Source organism: Heterocephalus glaber, unplaced genomic scaffold, assembly GCF_053883595.1.
Source record: "Heterocephalus glaber isolate CG9 unplaced genomic scaffold, H.glaber_assembly_v1.0 deba00001550, whole genome shotgun sequence".
NCBI classification, from domain to species: Eukaryota; Metazoa; Chordata; class Mammalia; order Rodentia; family Bathyergidae; genus Heterocephalus; species Heterocephalus glaber.
Window position 1 is genome coordinate 18,716,193 of NW_028258343.1, and position 25,956 is coordinate 18,742,148.

The window sequence follows — 25,956 nt, forward strand, 5'->3', positions numbered from 1 at the left end:
GCAAACCACAGACCAAGCTGTGTCTTACTAGGTCGCCTTGACCCTGGCCTGCTATCCATGTCATTCTTGTTTTTATGGATGTGAGTAGGAAAATGTTAAAACAAGTAGGGAAGGGCAGAAAAAGTCTGGGGATTTAGCTCAGTGGCACTGCGCCTGCCTTCCAATCGCAAGGTCCTGAGTTGAATCCCCCGTACCAAAAAAAACCCAAACAAAACAAGAAGGGCAGAAAAGAGACTAAACTCCTTCGTGTTGTGTTTGTGCAAACTGCATTTGAAATGGTAAATAAAGGAAAAAGGAAGTAAAACTGTGTGACCACATCCCCTGGCTCAACATCAGATCAACGCCTTTACAATGGAAGTACGCAAGCCATGAGCATGTCACATATTAAGAGCATACAACCTTAAATCTTGAGACAAAATTAGGAAACACTAGGGGAATTCTCGCCACATTTCACATTCCAAAATAAAAAAAAGTTTGGGTGATTGCTGACTTTGTTGTTGACTGGGAGAGATTTCCAAAGGCTCCTTGGTAGACCACAGATTTCCTAGTTTGTTCCAAAGTTCCTAGGAATGAACATCTTTGTGCTAAGAACTCAATTTAGTACTTAAATACTAAAGTACAGTATTTAAGTACAGTTTAGTACTCAAATACATTTAATCGTTTTATTGTTGAGGCCAGCGATTCCCAGTTACCCTTCAACAAAGCACAATGATGACTCAGGGTGTGGGCTGAGGTCGGGTACACCTGCGTTGAGATGGGGACCTGCCACTACAGAGTTATGTGACCTTGGGAGAGTTAGGCAACACCTACAAGGCTTGGCATCTTGGTCAGTAATCAGGATGATAACAGGAAACACTTCACAGGGTAATTATCAGATTATATGAGAATGCACAGTTCTCTTACATGGTAAACAGCCCAAGGAACGGGAGGAGTTATTCATAGCAAATGACTGGTGACTGGAGGATGCAGAAGATGGAGCTAGACTCCGTAAGGAATATAAAACTGAGAAAGAACCAAGGATAAATAACAACAGACAGATAAGGCAGAGAGTGAGAAAGTGCCCCTGGGTGTATCCCAAGACAATGTGTTCAGGGACACAAGAGAAGGCAGGAAGCACCTCCACCTGGGTGGGGGGGTGGGGATGAAACTGGTGAAGCCTCAGCGGACAGCGCCACACTCCGCAGAGAGACCAGGGCACCCCTGCACACGACTGATGAGTGGGAGTTCTTTGTAAGCAGAAGGAAAAGTGTAAGACATGTACAGGAAAATCCAAGTGGGAGATGAAAACGGGTAGGAACGAGACAGATGTGCCAAGCCTCAGGTGCCAGAGAAGCAGGGACCCGGAAGTGACTTATCCGTATTCTGCCCAAGAAATGCTCACCTGGAAAGACCTGTGGGAGGGTGCGCAATGAGAATGTGCCTCATGAGGATTCAGAGGGTGCAGGTTGTTTACTGGAATCCCCAGGTGTAAGTTTTGGGGCAAAGAAAGAAAAACCTTTACTAAACTTGCCAAGTGAATTCCACGTGGGAGTTACAAAGCTTCAGAGCTGGGAGCACAATGTATTTTCCAGTCCGGAGCTCAATTTTCCCTTGCTGAGGTGTCACTGTGCTGGCAACAGTGGAAGATATCAAATGCATGTATGTCTTAGTCACTCTGCAGTGTCATAACAAAAATGCCATAAACCATGTGGCTTAAACAATAAGCACTTGCTTCTCAGAGTTCAAAGGCTGGGAGGGGCCAGGCCTCTGAGCTGGGCAATTTGCTTTTCCCAGTGAGTGCTCTTTCTGGTTTGCAGGTGAACACTTCCTTGCTGTGTCCTCCCAAGGTACAGTGAGAGAGAGCCTCTCCATGTGTCTCTTCTTAGAAGGGCACTAATCCTATCACAGGGGCGCCATCCTTGTGACCTAATCACCTCTCAAAGGCCCCACCTTCAAACACCATCACCTCGAGAATGCAGGGTTTCAACATATGAAACAGGGGAGGACCCAGGCGCTCAGGAACATGACAGCAATGTGACAGCTACTACGCACTCATTGTCCATATCTAAGTCCAAAAGGAGTGGTTTGGCTGCAGTCTTCTTCCGCTGTCAGAAAAATTTTCAAAGAGGCAAGCTGTGGGACTGAGAACAGTTTAAAACACTTTGGATCCTTGGGTTCTGTGTCTTTTCGTCTTGGGTCTTTCACCGAAGGCTGTGATGAGCGCATGTCTCTAGACAAGGTTCAGGGGTATCTTTTTTTTTTTTTTGGTATCGGGGATCGAACTTGGGACCTTGCACTTGTGAGGCAGGCGCCAGAACCACTGAGCTAAATCCTCGGCCCTATGTTTCTATTTTTAATGGTCTTAATGAAATGGAACTGAATAGCTTAGTCTGGCTGAACCATTAACTCGTCTACAGTACCAGAAACAGAAATAGTTCTACAGGGAAGAAACCTGCAGGAGGTCCCAATGCACAAGTTTCATGAAAATAGTTCCATGAGGAGGCTTTGTTAGGTGACTTTATTGGTTTCACTTAGAAAGGTTCAGATGAATCTTGGATTTCAGATTTTAAAACAGAAGCAAACGTCATCAAGCCTGAAACTAGTTTTCTAGGGACCTGTCACATTGCACTATAGAAAAGTAAATTTACAAATCAGCCATTTTTTTGCATGGCTGCCTACCTAATGTGTGTGAGATGAAAAATTTTCAAAAACAGGGCCAGGGATTTAGCTCAGTGGTGCTGGCACCTGCCTGGAAAGCACAAGGTCCTAAGTTCGATCCTTGATACCAAAAAAAAAAAATTTTTTTTTCAAAAAGAAAATCAGTTTTCAATGATGAAAAACCACCTCACTTCTAGGATACTAACCACCAAAGAATTCTCTTCAGCAATAAATCATTTTTGATCACTGTACACAATAAAAATAATTTAAAATTGAGATTCAACATGAAAAATTTTCATGAACCATGATTTATTCTGACTACATATAACACACTGATATTTTCTGCTTTGGTCTATCATAGCCTGTCCAAGCGTTCTATTCCATTCCATTACTCTGATTACAAAAAATGGAGAAATGATCTGAGTAGACATATCTCAAAAGAAGACACACAAATGGCCAACAAGTACTATGAAAAGCTCCTTGACATTATTTGTATCATGGAAATGCAAATAGAATGAGATACTGTCTTTCTCCAGTCTAAATGACTATTACAAAAAAGACAGAAAATAACAAGTGCAAGTAAACATGTGGAGACGGGAAATTTCAAGCACTGCGGGCGGGAACATGAGGTAGCACAGCCACAATGGAAGAGAGAATAGAAGTTTCTCAAAAATCTGGATGTAGAACTACCACGTACTCCAGCTATGTCACCACTGCATACATGTACAAGGGATACATCAGAAATACCAGGCCGGGTGTGGTGCGCACACCTGTAACCCCAACACTTGGGAAGCTGAGGCAGGAGGATTGCTGTGAGTTTGAGGTCAGCCTGCGCTAGAGCTCAAGGCAGTCTGAACTACATAGCGAGACTCTGTCTCAAAAAACCAACCAAACAAAAAACTACCATCACATGCATGCTGATTACACTCACAACATTCACAACAGCTAAGATGAAGACTCAACCAAGGTGTCCACTGGCAGTTGAATGGAAAAAGAAAATGTGGTCACATACACAACAGAGAATTAAATAGCTCTAAAAATGAAGGAAATCTGATTTGCAGTATCGTGATGTGTCTAGAGGATTCTTATAGTAAGTGAAGTAAGTTCAGCAAAGAAAGACAAATATCAAATGCTCTGACATGTGGAAGCTAAGCAGCCGATCACAGAGCTAGCGAAGTGGGTGCTGGGGCTGGGAAGTGTGGTGGTGAGGACTGGAGCAGATGGCTGGTGGGTACAGGAGGAGTAATCGCTCACGCTCTGTAGCTCAGGAGGATAACCAACTATGGCGATAGGAAGAAACGGCGGGCTCCAAAGACGCCAGCAGAGAGGATTTCAAATGTTCCCAACACCAACAAAACAATAACACATCTCTGAAGTGACAGATACGCCTATTAGCCTGATTTGGTCATTACATGTATGTACTGAAGTATCACACTGTGCCCCATAAATATGCACAATTACTATGCAGCTGTTAAAATATTTTAAAAATACTGGTTCCAAATGGCCAATAAGTGCATGAAAAAATGTTCACCTTCACTGGTCATTACAGAAATGAAAATTAAAACTACACTGAGATACCATCTCACCCCAAAAAGAATGGCCATCATCAAAAAAAATCAAATAACAACAAATGGTGGTAAGGATATAGGAAAAAAGAACCTTCTGTATTGTTAGGAGGAATGTTAATGAGTATAACTGCAGTAGCAATCAGTGGGGAGGGAAAAAAATCTTTACCAGCTATTCAGATAAGGGACTATTATCTAGAATATATAAAGAACTAAAAAAAAAAATCAAACCCCCCAAATTTAAAGACTCAATGCAAAAATGGGCATCTGAAATAAAAAGACATTTCTCAAATGAAGAATTAGAAACAGCAAATAAATATATGAAAAAATGTTCAACATGACTGGTCATTCATGAAATGCAAATTGAAAACAACGATGAGATTCCACCTCACCCCAGAAAGAATGGCTGCTATCAAGAAATCAACCAATAACAAATGCTGGCAGGGCTGTGGGGAAGAGGAACCCTGCTCCACTGCTGGTGGGAGTGCAGACTGGTGCAGCCACTGTGGATATCACTGTGGACATTCCTCAAAGAACTACAACTAGAGGTTCCTTTTGACCCAGCTATACCTACCTCTTCTTGGTATCTTCCCAAAAGAATTAAAGACATCATACCACAGCGATATATGTGCAGCCATGTTTATAGCGGCACGGTTTGTAATAGCTAAATCTTGTAAACAGTCCAAATGCCCATCAACTGATAGAGTGGATAAAGATGTGGTTTTTTATACAGTGGAGTACTACTCTGCCATAAAGAAGGATGAGCTTCAGACATTTATAGCTGAATGGATGGACCTTGAGATCATATTTGTAAGTGAAATAAATCAGACACACATGTTTAAAAACCTCATTGTTTCTTTGGTGTGAGAAACTGCATGTGGAAATAAGGACTGAGATGTGTAATGGATGCTGGGAAATAGGAAGAAAGTGTTCAAATGGGAAGGGGAACAAGAGACGGGAAGGAGAAAGGAAGAAGGGACAAGAAAAAAGTGAAAATAGAAGAAAAAAATGGAAACAGCTTCTGTACATAGGGAGGGGAGGGGGCTTGAAGGGGGAGGGATAAAGTAAAATAAAATTTGTTAAAAAAAAGAAAAAGAATTAGTTTTTTAATGCTTGAAAATTTATTTTTAATAATAAAGCAGATTTGTCAAGCATCTTTAAGAAAAAAATCAGTGGAGAGAGTCCTCAAAAAGTTAAAAAGAGAAATTCCATTTGATCCAGCTATCCGTTTTCTGGGTGCCTTCCCCAGAGAGGTAAAAGTCATCTTATTGTGGGATACATGTATACCCATGTTCACAGCAGCACAATTTATAATAGGTAGATCTTAGAAACAGCATATATGTCCATCAACAGATGGATGGATGAAGAAAATGTGGTATACATGCACAATGGAGTATTACTCTACCATAAAGAAAGACAAACTTGAGGCATTTACAGGCAAATGGATGCAATTTGAGAACATACTGTTAAGTGAAATAAGTCAGGCACATAAGCTTAAATATTGCATGGTTTCTCTTATATGAAAAACTCAAAAAAATAGAAAGTAGATAAAGAGCAAAACAGAAGGTAGATACACAGGAAGTAGGAAGTTCAAATAACTCTCCAAATTATTCTGTTTCCAAAATATTTTAAGATAAACGTTTCACTTATACTAGTTTCTTTTGCACATTAAAAAGGAGGTTTTGTCTTTTCATTTGTCTGTTTCTTCTCTGTAAGAGAGAATCTTACTCTGTTTATGACTTGTACTTTGAGTAATACTTTGGCCATTCTTATAAGATCCTGATACACAGTGTATCCATTGTTATTCTATTATTTTTTATGAAATCTTGTTTTATTTTTTATAGAAGAATGTTTTATATTTTCTTTTTTAATATCTACTTGTATTACATTAAATAAGAAATTTTTTTCAAAAATAAATAAATGCTGGTTCTATTTACCAAACTGATTTCATGACCATCCAAGCGAGCTGTGACTTAAAATTTAAAAACCAGCATTTAATGGAGAATTAAATCAAGTAACTCTGCCTGTTCCTTAAAAGGAAGGCAAAAATCTCGAGTGTAACTGTTAATGGCTAAGTATTCCCAGCCCTTTTTTAAACTCTAGAAAAAAAGTTAATGATTTCCTGGAAGCATTAGCAGAGTAGACTGACCATGAATGTTTTCCCAGTAGTGAATGATAAGCAACACGAAAATGTTCTCCTCAGAGCCATCTGGTCTGAACTCAACCAAGAAAACAGGGAGCATAAGCCTTGGACAACACTGAGCCCACAAGAGCCTAACTGAAAATGAGCCATATTGGCCAACAGAACACGCAGCTTTCTCATAGGAAATGGTTTTGAAATAGCCTGAATGATTTTAAGGTTAATATAAGTGCTGAGAACTGAAAGATCTGTAGTAATCAAAAGCGAGACCCACAAACCATTTAGATCCCATATTAAAGAAAATATTTTAAACCTTCTGTCTCCTTTTGGTCTCCCAATGTTGGACACTTGTCCTTTGCCGACCTCTGCTGAAAGGGGGCACCGAGAGCACTGGGCCACTTGAGCCCCACCCCCCGCCAGATGGCCGCTGGGGAGGAAGTGGAGCGTGAACAGTTAAACAAACAAGGGCTGTGGAGGCCACCCCGGGCAGGGGCTGCGGATCACTTACAGACGCGGGACAGCGCTCCCAGGCTGCTGCTTCCAAACTGGAATCCAAGATGGTTTGCATTGCAGACAACTAACCCGTTCTACTCAGACCCACGAACAACTGTCTATCACACTGTGATGCTAACATCATGTTCTAATTCACCTTTCAAAGTAAAAATGAACACCACGTGCAAGGTAAGCTGAGACAATAAAGAGTGAATAAAAACATCAAGAGATACAGGCTCGGTGGAGGACAGGTCGGGACTAGAGACTCTCCACTTAAAGGCGAGAGATCTGGGGCAGGTCAGAACATCTGCTCGGAACACCCGGGGGAGCACGGCAATGAACCAGCCACGCCTGGCACTGTGATTACCCTGTTAGCGACAGCAAGCCCGCCCGGTGAAACAGACGGAACACAGCGAGCAAAGACTGCACAGGTACAGCGCAGACACCCGCCAAGTACTTTCAACTGTTCTCCTTGCTTTTTAAGCAAATAGCGCACAATTAAGCATCGGCACAATCAAAGCCTGTCACATAACTAAATATCTGAATCCAGCAAGCTGTGATCAGCTTCTCCTCAATTCCAGATACACTCAGGGTGGCAAAGCTTTAACGGCCCTTGGCAAGCAAGAAAGAAGAACCTTAACAACAATCTACAGACTGTGAGAGAAAGGGCAGGAGCTCACAAGGCACCCCGACCCGGGCGGTAAGCGAGACAGAGACGGCCGTGTGGGGTGGGGAGAGGCAGCCGAGGTCCTCAGGCCACAGCGCCACGGTGCAGCCCAGCCGGCCAGGCGGTCGGTATCAACCAGGAAAGCAAACGGAGACTGAGGCGAGTGTCTTTCTGCATGCGTTTCCTTAACAGGCAGCGAGCGACTCACTGCGGGAAGACGCAATCGCAGAGAAAAGTGCTCCGCATCACTCATTTCTCAAGATGGTGTGACTGGGCGTCAGGCTCGGGATTGCCCGGAGAAGCAGTTTCAACACCGCCGTGAGCGGTGCAGGTCTGGTGACGAGTGGTCTACAAGGCAGCTCTGTTGCTGAGGTAGCGCGCAGCCTGGGACACCTCGGGGGCAGAGGCTCTGGATTGGGGGCACGGAGCTGGCTCCAGCCCTGCTCTGCGGCTCCCTGCTGGGTAACCCCACTGAAGTTATCCACCGCGTGAGTCTGATTTCCCACACTGGGATCAAAACTCTGGCATGAAGAACTTCACAGAGGGTAATACCGATCCAGCCCGAGCTAAGATGCTCGCTCACAGCCTGTGGTGGCCAGCCAGGGTCCCGCCACCCTAATTTCTGCCAGTCTGCTCTGCGCTAGGACGGCCCAATACAGCACAGTGTATCAGCCACGCCGCGGGAGGCTATGACACCGGGTAACACGCACAGACGCCTCGGTGTGGGGCCAGATCACGGACACTTCCTCCTCACGCTTAGGGCCCCGCTGTTAGATAAATGGGAGCCTTAGACTTCTCAAGGCCCTCTGGATTATACGTTTCCATTTCACGATATTCTGGTCCCTAATTCTGCTCATAACAAGGAATCACTGAGAAACTGAATGACTACTGTGATTTTAATTATTGTAATTGCTCTTTCCTCTCTGATCCAAACAGGTGCAGCCCATGGGACAGGAGCTGGGCATCACGATGAGGACAGGGTGGGGATAAAAGTGTAGGCAGGCATGCAGTTGGGCCAGGGTGCACTGGTATTACAGCAGTGTGCCAGGCCTCTATGGCCACAGCCATCCATCTTGGTTCTGCTTTGTCAGAGGGAGAAAGTCACGGGGTTCATGATGGGTGCGAGTTCAGGTGCCAGTCTCCAGGTCCTCCTCCCTGAACCAGGGACGAAGGACGAGCTCGGGTCCTCCTCCCGGTGTTCTCCTGGGAGGCCTCTCCCGTGCTGGCTGGGACGCTTCCTTCTTCAAAGTCACTGTGGGGGTGGGTTTTGCTCACTCGCCCCTGACTACTGAAGAGATTCGGGTGGAGGAAATGCAGACCTGCATTATACAGTGGAGTGAGCTACCTACCAGGCATTCGGCTTGTGGGTGGGAGGTTCAAGGCTGAACAACCCCTGGGCAGAGGCTGGGGTGGGAGTGGGGGCATCCAAAAAGTAGGCACGGGGGCTCAGATGTGACCTACACTCCGCATCCTTGGTCACTCAGGGCAGTGACAGCGGGGGCAGGAACCACACTGCTGGGTCTGGAAGGCAGCACGTAGGAGGGGAAGTTCTGCTTCTCCTCATAACCAAGGGCAGGGAGGTAGAGGTGGCACTCGGCGAGTCTAGGAGGAGGGGCTGACAAGATGAGCAGGCAGTCGGCTGTGGGGCCCTCATCACTCCAGGACCACTCACAGCCTTCCCAGACCTCAGTAGAGGCCAAAGTAAACCTTCCACAGAACTCTGCCTTGTGTTAACCACAAACAGATTTGCTCTCGGTCCTGAAAAACATGCTTCCAATCCATGTGCAGGGCTGAGGCTGTAGTGCACTGACTAGATGTGTGCTTAGCAGCCCTGGGTTCAATCCCCAGCACCACACACACATGCACACACAGACGCATGCACGCACGCACGGCATAGGTGCACCTCCACAGAGATCACAAATGATATCAAACGAGTGCAGCAGGAGGAAGCCCTGTCTGACACTAACAAAAACACCTGCGTTCTAACTATACAGGGAAGAGAGGGTGTAGGGTGACCATCCCTCAGAGCAATGTAATTTCTACACAGTACAAATAATACAAAGAGTGTAATTTGCTTGAATAATTTAGTTTTTTACCTGGTTTTCAAGATCTGCCATGGATCAAGGGACTAACACACACAGATACAATACACTAAGTATTACATACATATTGTTTGCAAAAGAATGGGAGAAAGTCATTCATGTGAATCATTCAATCTGGAATAGGCATCCACTACAAAACTACACAGAAGCTCCTAAAAACCAGGTGGGCCTGGATCAGAAGAGTCTGAAACCTCAAGACTTATGCTGAACAAATCTAACCAGCAGTGATACTGATCTACCTTCTGCTTCTCTAAGGCACACAGGCACCCAGGGACGTTCCAAGGTACTCTGTAAGAAATAAAGACTAGGAGACCCTCGGATCACTAACTTCAACTCAAAACTATTAATACAGGACCCCTGAAACTTAACTTTGCTTTGCTGTTGCATTGAGAGAGGAAAGGGAGGTAATGAACCCCTTGTTTGGAAAAAGACTGTTCAGCAAACAGCCATACACTGTTTATGAAACCATATGCTAAGGTGGCATGCAAAGAAAATGTTGAACATTTATTCAAAAGGAAAAAAGGAAGAAGAGAAAGAGCTTGAAAGCAATTTTATGGCTTCGAACACACAACTATGGTAGCACCCAGGCCACCAGGGCTAACTCTCCCCTCCGATTCCTCTGAAGGCTGTGGAAGGTGGTGCAGGGTGCTTTCGGGACACTGCCGGCGTCGCTCTGGCCTGGCCCTGGCCTGACTTCATGCCCCTCCAGAGGTCCTGCCTGGGCCACCTGAAGTGCAGCGTTCCAGAAAAATCTGCCTGACCTGCTCAGAAACTGGCCCTTGGCTACGTCCCACTGCTAAGCCCTCAGGATAGTTCCACTTTCATCAGAAGGCGTCTGTAAAGGTGCATAACTCTGGTTGGATCTTTTTGATTATGGGTTTTTTGGTTGTTTCTTCTTTTGAAGTCGATGTTTGCTTTTAACAGTTGAACCATTTCTAGATTCCAGTGCACAGCTAAACTACAGGTCTGTTTCTCTGTATTTCTCTCAGTTGGTAGTGACTGTTTTTTTGGTACTGGGGACCAAACTCAGGACCTTGCGCTTGGGAGGCAGGTGAGGTACCACTGAGCTACATCCCCAGCCCTGGTAGTGACTGTTTTAATAACACCACTGACTTCTGTCCTTGTCCCTCTGTCCTCACACTCCTAATGTCACACTTAAGCATTTTTGATGTTTTTCTTTTCATCATTAGAATACTTTTCAGAATACATTTCTGAGTTGAAAGAAAAAAGTTATGTTGCTTTTCCAGAACAATTTTGGTTTGTATTCAGAGTTTAAAGGTTCACCCCCTTACTCTACATTTTAGGGACAAGAAAAGGTTAAAGTTGAGCAAGTTGTTCATGACTCGCCAGTTATCCTCAGCCCCAGGATCCTGAAATCACTTTAGATTCAGACTGAAAAGGCACGTTGTGTAACAAAATCCCTAATGTAAGGCATCTGAAGGAAGGAAGGAAGGAAGGAGAAGGGAAGGAAGAAAGGAAGGAAGAGAAAGAGAAAGATAGAAAGAGAAAGGGAAGAGGGAAGAAAGGAAAGAGGAAGAAAGAAAAGAGGAAGAGGAGAGAGAGAGAGAGAGAGAGAGAGAGAGAGACAGAGAGACAGAGAGACAGACCGACAGACCGACAGACCGACAGACCTCTACGAGGTTCAGTGGCGTATACCTGTAATCCCAGCTATTACAAGTTCAAATCCAGTCTGGGCAACCTAGCAAAGTAAAAATAGAGCTGGGGTTATACCATAGCTTAGCAGCAGAGCATTCCGGGGTTCAATCTCCAGTATGGCAAAAATAAAAACAAAGAACCCTGACCTTGAACTAAATTCACATCTTACACAAAAATGGATCACAGATTTAAATATAAACAAAATACTATAAAACCTTTAGAAAACAAATCAGAGAAGGATGCTTAGGAACCTAGGGCTAGGCAAAGAATGTTCTATTTGACACCAAAAGCAAAATTCATAAAAGGAGGAATCGATATATTGAACCACATCAAAATTAAAATACTTCTGTTCTGGAAAAGACCCTGTTAAGGGTTTACAGCAGGCTACAAGCTGGGAGCAAATACTTGCAGACCACATATCTGACTAAGGACTAATATCTAGATTTGTAATTAACTCTCAAAATTCAACCATAAGAAAACAAAACAATGCAATTGGGAAATGGGCAACATGCAAGAAAAGAGATTGCTAATAAACATGTGAAAAGATGTGTAATTTCATTAGCTGTTAATTCAAACTAGAACCACACTAAGATATCACCACACACTTATCTGAATAGTAAAATCTAAATGCTGGTGGGCTGGGGATTTAGCTCAGTGGTTCCACCCGCTGCCTTGCAAGTGTAAGGACCCGAGTTCAATCCCCAGTACCAAAAAAATAAAAAAAGAAATGCTAGTGAGAAAGCAGAGAAACTGGATCTTTCAAACCTCATTAATAGAGACATCAAACGGTACAAGCATTGTGGAAAAGAGGACAGCAGCTCTTTACAAAATGAAACTCATCAGGGGACCCAGCAGCTGGACTCTCCGGTGTTCAACCCGGAGAAATGAAAATTTGTGTTCCCATAAAGATTTGCACAATGATGATCCTAAGCAGCTTTGTTTTTTAACAGCCCAAACTGGAAACAACCCTAACATTCTTCCACGGAAGAATAAAGCTATAGAAGATCCATACATGAAACATCATTGAGCAACACAAAGGAATGAGCTATGGATTCCTGCAATAGCTTGGATAGACATCAAGGAAATTACAGTGTACAGAAGCCTAGTGGCTACAAGTTCTATACTGTACGATTTCACTTTATTTCTTGAGCTGAGGAATTAGCGACTGAGAACATACTGCTAGTGGTCAGGAGCAATAGGCAGACAGAGCTGAGCATGGCGATAAGAGGGCAGCAACATGGGGTCGTTTTTTGGGACTGCTCTGTGTCTTAACCGTGAGGACAGCCCTACTAATGTACACATGGGAGAAAAATGCATGACACTGACTATGTGCAGGTACACACACAATGAGTGCTGTAACCTGGTGAGACCCGAATAGCGCTGCTGACTGCAGCCTCAGTTTCGTAGCTTTGATACTGTACCACAGCACTGCAAGATTTTTATCACTGGGGCAAAGTAAAGGAAGGATACGGGGTAAGTAATATTCTTTACAGCTATGAAGCTACAATTATCTCAAAAAATTATTCTAAACGTCCTATCTTTCTACTGTCTCAACCACCACATGACTGATTTCTTCCTTCCCCAAACTTGTTACTCTCCATAGTTCTAAGAATGGGAAGCCTTTCACAACCATAAGTAGTTTAACTATTGTATTCCAAAAACAACTGACAGTTCTCTGCTCCTGGGGAGCACTCTTTGCCGACAGCCCTGAGTTCGAATGCTGAGTCTCACGCTGCATAAAGTGAATAAAATATGAGTCTTGGCTACCTCACTGGGAAAATGGGAATAAAGCAACCTGTGTCATAGATTTATTTTGAAAGTAAATAAAATTACAGTAGAGTACTTATACACAGTAAATCCTCAAACTGTTTCCTTCCTTTTCCTATTAACAACCTGAAGTCCAGCTGCACTTCGGGATAGATACATTGACTCCCCCCCAAAAAAACCCCTTTGGTTTTCGTTCCAAGGCTCATGTTTAGAAAACAGGAAATGCATCATTAATGAGCACAGACTGTGGGTTGGGGATAGAATGGGGCAGAATTCATTTCTTAAGAATTTCAATTCAGGAGACCCTAATGATCACGTTCGGCCTGTACCCTCTGAGAGTGAAAGCATTCTGGCCATCGAAGTGATTTATGAGTGTTGAGCACAGCATTCATTTTATTATGATGACTGGTGGGCGTCTGCCCCAGAGATGTTTAAATTTGCAAACAGCAGCCAAGCACATCCTGGGTTACTTCTGTTCAGAGAGCAAGAAGTGTACGTACGTTAGGTGAACTCAAGCCTTAAAAGTGACACTGAATCTGACGATGTCACTTACTGTACCCACAAATTCCTTTTTTTTTTTTCCTGGTACCAGGGATCAAACTCGGGACCTTGCGCTTGTGAGCCAGGCAGTGGAACCACTGAGCTAAATCCCCGGCCCCTACAAATTCTTTTTATTAACGAACCCTCGTCGCAAGGTGATAAGCTTTGAATGCGTCATACATTTTTAGTTATCGCTGTAGCAATTAAATTACAGAACAGCGGCAGCTAAGCACCTAGGATTTAAAATTTAAGGTAAGTTGCTGAACAGACAATTGCGAGATTCTCTAAGCACCCAAGAGAACTGTTACAGGTAGTGAAAGGAATGTTGCTCCTCTAATATTAATTTTTAAAAGGACAGAGTAAATAGGTTTAGCTTCTACTGGTTTCTAGCTTTGTTTATGAACAGCTACCAACACAAAACGCCAAGCGATACTAGAGGACAAAGTCCCCTCCATTTTTCTTTAAGCACTGATAGAATTTTACAAAATGAATGCTTACCTAGCAAAATAACTTTGTTTCCGTTCCTTCTTCTCTTCCTTGGTATCCATAATACACAACCAAAAGTGCAAAATATCTGGAAAAGTCCTTTGTAATCAATGAGTCATAGCCCTGTAATGAAAAGAAAAATGACAAAGCAACTGTAAATTAAGAGGCTTACGTGACCAATATGGAGAGTAAAGCAGCTCTGAGGTACAAAGCCCCAAACAAATGAAGGATAAACTTTAACCAGGAAACACAGTCACAGGAGCCAAACACAAAATGCAAATGCCCACGCAATGAGAGAGCAAACCACAAAACTACAATTAAAATGGAGATGTTAAGTAAGCCAGGAGGCAGAATGCTGACCGGAGACCACACTGGAAGTCTTGCCTCATAATTAACAATTATTTCAAAATGTGCCAAAATGAAAATTTTCACTGACTGTGGAAGATTGTAGGCTCGTTCTTTCAGAAGCAAATTATTTTTTCAAAACCCTGAACTCAAAAATCACTCTCGCCACATAATTCATAACGAATATGTCTCACAGACAGTTACATAAAATGGCTTGCTTAGGTGTCTTACAAGAATGTCTTTCTAATAAAAATAACCTTGGCGTTCCATTTTTTTTTCAGTGACACACCGGCAAGTCCGTCCCACTTGAGCAACTGTGGAAATGAAGTAGGAAGACAGAAAGGCTCTCTACGGTTGCTCTCCCTTTCCTGCCCCTCACACCCTCACCTGGCCTGGCCGGCTCTGGAGGCTTAAACCTGTAATAAAAGGTTGTCTTCAGATCAATCTTCCTTAAACACCACTTTCACCGCGCTGTTCCCCCGCTCAAAAATTCCAGTGTCTACAGTGCCTGCTTCACCAAACTCAATTTTCTGCAAAGCATTAACACTCCTTATTCTGTGCTTTTAGCTCAGAGAAAAAGTATGTTCACCAAATTTCAATTTTAAAAAAGGCAAAGTACCTTCATCAATCAAAATTATTTACTTATTCATTTCAATTTAGTAAACAACTGAATCCGTGATGCAGATTCCATGAAGGCAATGTACTAAGTCCCAGGGTTCGAGGGTCAATGAGACACGATTTGCTCTAATGGAATTCAGTGTGTGTCGAGGGAAACAAAGGATTTCAAAACAGCGAGAAACATACTACTCTGTGGAGGCACAGGGCCCCAATTTAGCCGCTCCACAATGTCTGTTTCTCAGAATACCTTGCTGCATGTGATAAACACACACAATTTTAAAAACATACATTAAAATAAAAGTCAGTCTTTGCAGCCTTCACCCCATGCCTCCCACACACACTGAGGCTGTGAGTGCAGGACCCAGCCTGAACAAGGGCAAGAAGACACAGGGTTCTCTGCTGCCCAGGGTTACAGTGCGGGGCACAGGGATGGGGAGCTGAAGCGGAAGCTGCAGGAAGGACCAGAGCCAGAAAAGCCCCTCTAAGCCAGGCCCAGCCACACCCGCCACTGTCCCGTCCCTCTGGGTCACCACACCTGCCATCACCAGGTGACCCAGAGGGACCCAATGCCAGCACCTGCAGCAGCTACTGTCAAACTGGTCGGTCGGAGTGGACTCGCGAGGTTCTCATCCCCGATACACAAGGAGCCACGAAAGGGTCTGTACTCGAGGGTGGCACAGCCAAGCACAGAGGGAGTGGGTGAGCTTCAGAGGATGAGGAAGGCGAAGCAGACTCGCGAGAAAGAAATTACAGCAAAACTCAAGAAGCAGGCAGGCTCCAAATCCAGGCTACAGCAGTCGACACCGACGAGGGGATGTGAACTCAGGAACTACTTCCAAGGCCAGTGAGTTGAAATTTGGTGACTCACTCAATACGGACAACAGGAATGCAGGACAAAGGCCCTCTAAACTTGTGCTTAGGCAACAAGGTGAACTATGGTGGAAAGATGTGACATAATACACATGACCAGGGCCAACTGGAGGGGCGGAGCAGGAGGGCTCCAGACATCCATTCTGGACAAGCTGCCTTCAAGGTGCCTGAGGGTAATCAGCCGGAGACATTCCAGCTGTTAGGGCTACAGAAAAACCTGAGTTCCCAGCATATGGTTGTAGTTATGAGCAAAGAAAAGGAAAAAAAATACAATGAGATCACCCTGGAAGCTTGACAACTATGCACCAGGCCTTGTGTGGAGACAACAGGGGACACAGTCCCAACTCCAACTGGGTTATCCCTGTGCCCCTGGTGTGCGCTCCATCCTAAGGAGTTCATCATAGGTGGAGGTTCAGGCACAGGCACATAACCAAAGTGGAAGGCAGCAACTTGGAGCAGGCCAACGGATAATACTAGGAATCTACACCATGCAAAGCTCAATTCTGACTGTGCTGATTAATCTATCGGGGAGGTTAGGGTTTCCATAGGTAAAGAAGAGAAATATGGAATTCCAGAAGGAAGGGATGCCAGGATCAGCTTTTGCTTAGGGATAGAGGTAAAAAGAGCAAGACACGTTTGCGCAAGACAGAGTGGCTACCAACTGGGGAAAGGAGTGAACCTGGACCGCTGCCTATCACATGTCCATACTGTGTCTTTCTGACTCCTTGCAACAACATAGCAATTCAGACAATTTCCCTGGTTCAACAGAACTTAAATCCAGTGTGCCACGCCCTGCTGCATCTTTCACTAACCTTTGGAACCAGAAAGCAATTAGAGATGAACTAGATAACATACTTTGGAACTCAGAGCAAGCGGTGCCTCAGTGCCGATTCTGCAGGTGGAACTGTAGCAGTAGATTCTGCAAATGGAACTGGCCCTAGGAGAAGAGTCACTGAGGACCTCCAGCAGGAGTGTCGGTGGAGTAGTGGGAGTGGAAGTCATGCTCCGATGAGCTGAGGTACTTCGCACTCATTCAAGTATTTGGGCGGTGAAAGAAAGGAAGGAAAAGGAAAGATGGTGGCTGAGTGGCCAACTCTCAGGAGCCCAGGCTCACAGGGTGGTGTCAACCCACGGGCTCCTCCTCAGCTCTGAGCCTTAATCCCGATCTCTTGCCAAGCTTTGTTCTCCTCCAGGCCAGATCCAGCACAGGGTCTCACTGTGCCTGCTATCCTTCCCGATTACTTGGGGGCTCTTTTCCCTCCTTTCTGGAACTTAGCTGACATGTCACCTCTCAAATACTGCGAGGCACCTGACCATACTCTGGGTGACAGGCACACTGCTCGGCCTGCCCAGCTCCAAACCTTAAGTTGCTGTCACATCAAACACCATCCTGATTCACCTTTCCCCATCTTCCCTGGTGACCTGGCACCACAGTATGTAGAAAATGCACATAAATGCTAAGCAAGGAGCTAAACTAATCCAGAATTGGGGATAAAGTAAATTACACTGCATACCAACGTAAATCCAAGGATTCCTCCCAAGCTACGAATTACTTAAAGTACAGGGATCTAGGATCATACTGGCCTGGCAGAGATTCTGGAAGAATTAGGATTCCAGACTGTCTCTGCGACAGCCAGGTAGTTTATTTTAAAGTTCCTCTCCTACATGCAACTGATATGTCATGATCCCTTACTGTTTCTCCTCATGAATAAAAATGAAGTCATAGCAATCTAACTGGAAAATTCTTATACTGCCAGCTGAGCCAGAAGCTAATATTTGATTCCAGGAGAAAAATATTGAGGAAAATAAGCAAAAGAGAAAAGGATTAAATGATCCAAGAACTGACATTTGGTGCTGCTGTGTCTGTTTAGAACGAAGGAGGCTTTATTATTCCTCAGTATTCTATTAGAAAAATAAAAAATGTTAATTATTGGTGTCTTCTAAGTTTCTGCGAAATTTTTTTTATTTCATAACAGGAAAGATGCAGTCCTTTCAGTTCTTAACACACTAGCAGGTTAACCAGAAGGAGGTAGGCAGTGATGCTATGATCATGATCTACACAGAACACTACTGTCATAGCTCATGTCTAGATGTCCCTCCAAAGCCTCATGCAGTCATAGGTGGTGCTTTTCGGAGGTGGCTAAATCTAGTGTGTGTGATTAATTCATGATGCAATGCTAGGATTAAGGGTGGGTGATTACTAAATCAGTGCACTGACTGGTTTGGCACTGTCCTAACCCCAGTAGCCTGGATACAATATAAGGGACAGAAAGAGGCTTGTCTGGTCCCTTACTTGGTTTGCTGCCTTCTGCCCTCCATGGACTGTTTCTCCTCTGCAATCCCTGTCTGCCATGCCACCCCGCCTTGGAGCCAGCCAATCATGGACTAAAAGCTCTACAAACTGGGAGCCAAATAAACCTTTCCTCCTTTAACTTTCAGGGTCAGGTATTGTCTCAGCAACAAGAGAAAAGTAACTAAGACAACCACACAACAGCCTTCATGCTTCAGTGAAGAACCAAAGCTCCTTAAATCAACCTCTAATGGGAACTGCATTTTCCATTATAAGTGGTTATAATGGGCTTCTTAAAAGCCCTTCATTCATTTAATGTTGACTTTTCCACACATCAATACATATTAGATTCATCCAAACACTGATTTCAAGAGTCTCCTGCATTTACCCTGTACTGTGGACCAGAATTTTATGAGGAAGCACAAGATATATCTTCCATCCAAATATTTCATTTCACAATCCCAAATCAGGGTAGTCAATGTAAACCCAAATGCAGTTCATTCTTCAAAACAATGGCAGAGAAAAGTCCTCACCTCATAAAACTCTTGTTAAAGAAAAAGACAAAGTATTTTTTGTGTTCCTAGCAAAGAGTTCCCTATTTGAGAACATGGCGCCATTTAAGGAGAATTTAAGAAGAAAACTAGCAGAGACTCACTAACTACATCATGCCAGTGTGGTCTCTACAGCACAATGTGGTTTTCTGGACTCACATCAGCACACTGTAGCCCCTTGAACATTCAGGGATTACTAGTCAGGACTAAACTACCTTGTCCACCAACTGTTTTCCCAACACCATGTTTTCTAATATACAATTGAAACCACATCGGGAACAGACTGGGTCACACTGGGTTCAACCACTTACAGAACAAGTCAAAATATACCTTCCTGCACAGGTATTTCCTCCGAGAAAATATTTATGTTTATATGGAAACATGACAGGTGTTCAGTCTCTTTCAAAGTCACACTGTCATCTAAATAAAGGAAGGCTATTCAAACTTCAGTGTTAACCAAGGTCAGAAATCTGAATACTTTCTTTAACAAGAAACCTAAAAAGACATACACGGAGCCAGGTTCAAATGTGTGCCATAAAACCTGTAAGGGCGAGACCAGGAGGCAATCTCCCCGACTAAACAAATGTGTATCACAAAAGACAAAGTAACGACCTAAAGCAAAATTTCATAGCAGCAAACAGACAAAAAGCTTTGCCTGAAGTAAAGTGATACTTAAGGAAGCATTACCAATCTGCTACTTGGGAAAGCGGGACAGTTTCTGGATGAAAAAAATGAGGAGAGAACTTCTCAACTCCCGGACCCTTTTTTCTGCCTAGGGAACTTAAATTTGACCTAAAAAGAATAAACAAATGGGAATGTCAGGGCTCTCTCACCTAAGATGAGTGAAGAAATTCCATCAGAGTCCTAATTTCACTAAGTTAAAGCCTTTCTCTGGGCCAGAGAGATGATTTCTCAAGTTCTAAGAAGCAGATCTGCAAATGAGATTTCTATCAAGTAGAGATCAGGAATCAGGAATTGTCAAAGATGTGAGAAATGGCATAATGTGAAAACGGACAAATGCATTTTAATTTTCAGAAGAGTTAGAAAAGGGGTTGTGCAACTATGTACGAAGGATATCACATACATCCCTAGGAAACCTAGAGAATGATCCAGTAATGCAAGCTGCTGCAGACCTGGAATAAAAGCCAGTAAACCCTGAGGCCGAGAATATTCCCAGAAAACCAATCAGGAGAACAACAAAGTGGGTTCCTTTTATCCATGGAACACCACACATCAGCCAGGAAGCTCAGGAAGAACCCACAACAGCAACCCATCAGCTGGTCAGACGAGAAGAAGTGGGTGTGGGGCACAAAGACCCACAGAGCAGAGGGGGAGCGACTATGTGCATGGAAGGAAGGAGTGCCAGGGACACACGAGGCCATGCGTTCATCCGGCTAGGAGGAACAGGGCTCCAGGCAAAGAAGGCAGAGGCCTTGGCATCCTCAGGCCGAAGGAAGCCATGCAAGCCCTGGAGCAGGAATGAGCAGGGCTCAGTGGATCCGAGGGGCCTGGAAGGGTCAGGAGCAGGGCTGGTGCGGGACACTGCAGGGACGAGATTCAGTCAGACTGCACTGACCTGGGTCCCTCTCAGACACAAATCCCTCCTGATTTCCAGGAGATCAGGAAATGAAGCAATCACAGCATAACTATATTTAAAAAGCATCTGGTCAGTTCCTCTTTATCTGCTGTGGGACAAGAAGGAAAAACGTGGGCTGGATGGGTGGGTGGATGGCAGCATGACTGAATGAGAAGAAAATCTCTGAATCAAAGGTTTGTGCTGACTAACCTCAACTCAGAGCTGAAGCTGACCTCATCTTCAGCCTGCAGGGAGGACGTTAACAGCAAAATGCAGTGTTTTATCTTGGGCTCCATCCTGGCCAACAGATTTATCTCGGACTTGGATGAGAATATGAGGGGTGTCCTTATGGGGCTCTTGGTAGGAATAAAGAACATCCTGGATAAGAATAGCATTTGGCTTCAGAAAGCGCTCAGCTGTGTGCAGAGGGAATCAATTATTTTAAGTTGTAAGTTACCCCATATGAATGTTGGGTTCTAAGGGTTCTGAGATGCTAAACAATGAGAGGCAGAACTGAGTGTTAGCACAGGGACTATGATAGAGAGGCTTTGGATGACAGTAAGACCCACACACCCAAGGCACGATTCTACTTTGTCCCCCTGCATCCCCCCAAAATATTAATGCGATCAACCCACAATAAGATGACTATGATAGCATGTCTCACCCTTTGAAGATTAGAATAAATCAGGGTTACTCCATTTAGCTATTGTTCCATACTATCTAGGAAATACAGGTTAATAAGAGTATCGAGATGGTCAAATGACAAAAAGCAAAATTTTAAGAATTTTAGTCAAGGACTTGGCTGGTGTATTAGTCATTTTTCCATTGCTGGGACAAAATGCCTGACATCTACAACTTAAAGGATGAGTTTATTTTGGCTCACAGCTCTGAGCGGATTCAGCGGATTCAGCGGGTGAGGGGCTGGCTCTAAGGCAGAAAGGGCAGGGGAAGGAGGGCAGGGGAGGGCCTGGGAGTGCAGCTGCTCCTCCCACAGCGCCCAGGAGGAGCAGAGGACGAGGTGCAGCCTCCAGGTCACGCCCCAGTGGCCCACTCCACCCAGGCCCGCCTCCTAACGGTGTCCCAAACCAAATTCTCCAAGAGATGAATCCACACACGAGTACAGCGCCCCACGATCTAATCACCTTCCACAAACCGGAGACTTTTGGGGGACGTTTTGGATCCAAACCGCAAGAGCCAGGCTTCACCTGAAAAGAGTACATGGGGTTAGCTTCTAACTGCTTTTGAGTATCTGAGGATCTTTATCTGGGAGAGGATAGATTTTCAAGGGCTTTGACAGATCTTCAAAACTACACGGAGACCAGGAAGTAGACATGGAAGGAGAGCGAATGGCTCAGGACAAGCCTCAGGGACAGAAGCCGAGACCCTGCCTGAAGACGGAGCAGCTTGTCAATGTCCAAGTCACAGAGTCCAAGCTGAGCACCGCTCCACGTGATTGCTGCAGAGGGGCTTTCAAACTTCTCGAATCCAACACTCTAAATAAAGAAATATTTTACTGTGAGCCCCTTCCAATACTGAAATGAAATTCAGATAACACAGCCTACTTGCACACAATTTTATAAAATCAACACGATATTCAAAAAAAGCAACAGATAACAGGCATTTCAATATGACAATTTTCAGAACGAATACTTACACAAGTTTAGAAACAGGAGAAACGAGATGAGAAACCTCCTCGCTGCATACAAGAAGCACAGATATGGGGGTGGAGGTGAAGTGATGGGGGCCCTTGGCGTCAGCTGTTTCCCACCTAGACGTTCCCCACAGCTCACAGGTGGGCTGGTGGGGGCCGCTGGCTGACCGCTCTTGGGGACCAGGGGCTGGCGGGAAGCAGCAGTCCCTGGGAGTGTGGCCTGGGGGTTCATCTCCTCCCTCGCTCCTGCTCTGACCTTCTCCTCTCTTCCTGGATGCCATGCTGTGTGTGCCTTTTCCTCCGCTTACTCCTGCATCACGCCCCTCAGCCAGGCCGCCCTGCCACAGAGCCGGCCACTGCGGACTGAAACCTCTCCAAACTGAGAGCCAAAACAGACCTCTCTTCAAGTGGTGGGTGTTGGGTACCGTGTCTCCGTGGCAAGAAGAGTGACGAAGACAGTGTGGAACACTGCAATAAAAACTACAGCTACAAATAATAACCAAGCACACTTCTCCCAACACGGTAATCTGCAACTAACCTCTTTCTTTTCTTTAGTGTCCCAATAAATATTTATACAGATCCTACAGAAGATGTGAAATTCTTGAGTATATAGAGGCAGATCTTCATTTCCTGGGACTTTCCCAGTCACTGTAGGATATCTGGAACCTCTCTTCCCCCAACTAAATGCCAGAGTGCCCTCCGTAACCATGCCAACCAGAATCCCCCTGGGGAGGGGCATCCTGCACCCACTGAGGGCAGCACACACCCAAGTTCTCTGTTGCATGATGCTGTTACTTCCAAGTAACACTGAACTACACATGCTGGTAAGGCCGAAGAACACTGGAAAGCAAGACCGACATACTTGGAATCCAGATTCTACCACCTACAAGGCATGCAGTCTTGGGTTTTTAAGTTACCAATTTCTCTAACCCTGTTGAATTAGTTGTTACAGAGATTAAATGTCTAAAAGGTGTCCATACCACCTGATGCCTGTGGAAGAGAAAATTCTACCCACTCCATCACTGATTTTAGTGAATCCAAACTTTCAAGTGTTCATGAAAGATTACTACCAAGGCCTGGAGCTAGAGTCAGATCCGCCTCAAACAGAAAACTGTACAAGTTTAGAAACATTAAGATGACCAATTTTTAAACTTTAATGCCAACCTATACTACTTCATTTAATCCTTATGACTGGAGGAGAGAGTTAATGTTCTCAATCCTTTTCAGATAGAGTCTAAAGTTTAGAAAGATTAAATAATTTATTCAAGGTCATAGAGCTGTAAGAGTCAGACCCCGAATGATCAGCTCTTATCTGATCCCAAAGAAAGAGCCACTAACAATGGCCTCAAATGCTAGGCTGTTACCATACCGAAACTTCACATCAGCTTCCTGCTTCTTCCTGGATTGGGCCATAGCTAAACGGAGTAAGAAGATGAACACCATCTTTCTGGCCAACTGTCCGTGAGGCAGTAAATACTGGTTAGCCACTACCATGCACTACTAAGTGCACCACAGTAACTATGTCAGTGGAGTCAACAGATATTTACTGTTCTGGTTACATACTTAAAGAGCTAACTGGAAAGTCCATTCTCTTAATTCCCTAAATTGAGTGAGTTACTTTTAAAATTTTAAGAACAGAATGAAAGGGCTGAATATCCCAGAAATAGTTCTCATAACAGTTAGCAATTGTTTTAGTTTCTGTTGTTTTGAAATACAATCTTTTGCCACTCTATTTCCCCCCCAGAAACAAGACTGGCAAATAAAAAGAACCAAGATTTGGAACTTCGATCTTTTCCTAAAATTTCTTTCTAAAAGTCCGACGTCACTTGTGAGCATCCTCTGTCTGCACACACAGGTGGAACCGAGGGAGAGATCTGCACTTGTGGAGCCTGGAGGGACAGCCTACTCCGCCTATCTGTCTCCACCCATGGAGAAAGCACCCTCTTCCTCAGCACCGAAGGAGACGTTAGGGGCACCTGCTGCAACGCACGCACAGGACTGCCTGCCTTCACAGGAGCTGGGAACTGATGCTGTGCAGCCCAGCGGGGCGTTCAGAGTCCCCCCACACAGCCGCCTCAGCAGCAGAACTAATTCCTCTAATGCGCTCTGAAGACCAATCCAGAGCCTTCAGGTATCATCAGTTAGGAGGCAAGTGAACCGGGAAGGAGAGCATGTTCTCAATACTCCTGTAACCCACTCTGGCACCGTCAGACGGACCATCCCTAGAACCACAGGGTCTCTGGGCCATTCAGTTTTTATATTTTCTGATCCTGTCCTCACAGGTGCAAATCTCAGCCTTATTCTCCAAAGCCTCGCAGGACATGGGCGCCAACACCCTGTGCTCACAGCGAGCGTCACCGCTGCCACAGGGCGCCGCTGTCTCAAGGCCTGAACTCCTTCAAGCCCAGCAGGCAAAAAGGTGTGAGCAGCGGTTACCACGAGGATGCTGATTACCATTAGCATTACTGGGGGGATTTGGTGGATCTGAATTAAGGGTTGCCTGATGAAAACCAACCCAATAAAATGTGTTTAAAAATAAACGGAACACTTTCCCCAGACCACACAGTATATGGCTTGCAAACACTAGTCTTCAAAAATGATGAGCGTCTTCTGAAACTTAAGTGAGAGACAAAGCTCACACAAATTGCCACTTCTGTCAGTGATATCACCAAAAAGATACATTCTCAAAATAAAATGCCATACACTCACACTTGTAGAAAAGATTTTTGAAAATTATTCATTTTAAAGTGCTTCCTTTCGTTCAGCGCACCTATTTTCATGCAGCATTTAAATGACAATAGTTTACACTTGCAGTAAAGCAGTGCTTCGTACCATATTTATGAGTCATTCTCTTCATTCGGTAAGCACTTACCAGGAACCGTTTTATGCCTATTTACTGTACTGTACTATCTAAAACCTGTAAATATAAAAAGGACTCCACAGTTGTAAAGAAACTTCCACCTTTGACAAGCGAGATAAGGGCTACATAACATAAAATAATTAGAAAAGAGAGGTATAAAAATGACACCAAATAAAATGCAGACTGCACAGAGTGCCCAGCAGGTTAGGAAGGGCCGGCTCACACGGGAGGCAGCAGCAGTGGGCGGGCAGGAGTGGGACAGCACCCCAAACCACCACTCAGAGCAGCAAGCACATCAATAACACCAGGCAATCAACAACCACATCCATCAACTGCAGTTTTACCCTGAGGGCAAATGTTCTCGCTAAGAGCACACTCAGGCAACAGCGATTCTCCCAGACTCTGCCTCTTGAGTAACTTCCTGCTAAGGATGGATACTGCGTGCTGATCAGTAGAGTGTAAATCATGCCAAATACATGACACAGGTGCAGGAAACATATCCAACGCAAGGAGGAACCAGCCCCATAACAATACTGACCTCTTCTTAGAAAAAAGTGATGCATGATACTTCACTATAATTTTCCAGGACACTGGGTTAAGAAAAACGTCTATTCTTTTTTTTTTTCTGTACCAGGGATCGAACTCGGGACCTTGTGCTTCCAGGCCAGGTGCTGGAAACACTGAGCTACATCCCCGGCCCTTTTTTTTTTGAGGAGACACGAGGACTTAGAAGCAGATATAAGACACACTCAGGAATAGAGCATGGGTCAGAGAAAGGGGGCACCAAGAAACAAATCTATTTTTTAAAGTGTGTTTTCTGTTAAAGATTTACTGAGGCGCTTCACAGAGAGGTTCTTGAATTCAAAAGTAAAATGTCTCTGTGGTAGACTAGATTGTTGTTCCCAATTATAGATTCCCCCTCACAGCAGTAAGAGAATTATAATTAGACATCCACACCCTTTGTGTTATGGACTGAATCTGGACTGTTTCCCAAATACCTCATGTGTGTACAGGAGGGTGCCACTGCTAACCTGGAGGGTTCATCTCCCTCCCTGGCTGCCCCTTTGTCCCATGCTTCCGGGCCACCATGATGGGAGCAGCTTTCCTCTGCCAGACTCTTCCACCATGCCTTGGAGCCTGTAG

At 44.6% G+C, this 25,956-nt stretch overlaps 1 protein-coding gene across 9 annotated transcripts in view; it reads right to left on the reverse strand.

Annotated features, from left to right (window-relative positions):
* Window positions 1-25,956, reverse strand: part of Ncoa7 (nuclear receptor coactivator 7) — a 149,760-nt gene that overhangs the window by 85,823 nt on the left and 37,981 nt on the right. For all 9 annotated transcript variants that reach the window (XM_004845938.3, XM_021259196.2, XM_021259200.2 and 6 more), the window contains one exon: window positions 14,065-14,175. In XM_004845938.3, the coding sequence (XP_004845995.2) occupies window positions 14,065-14,114 (50 nt within the window). In that variant the 5' untranslated portion in view covers window positions 14,115-14,175. The remainder of the gene's footprint in view (window positions 1-14,064; window positions 14,176-25,956) is intronic.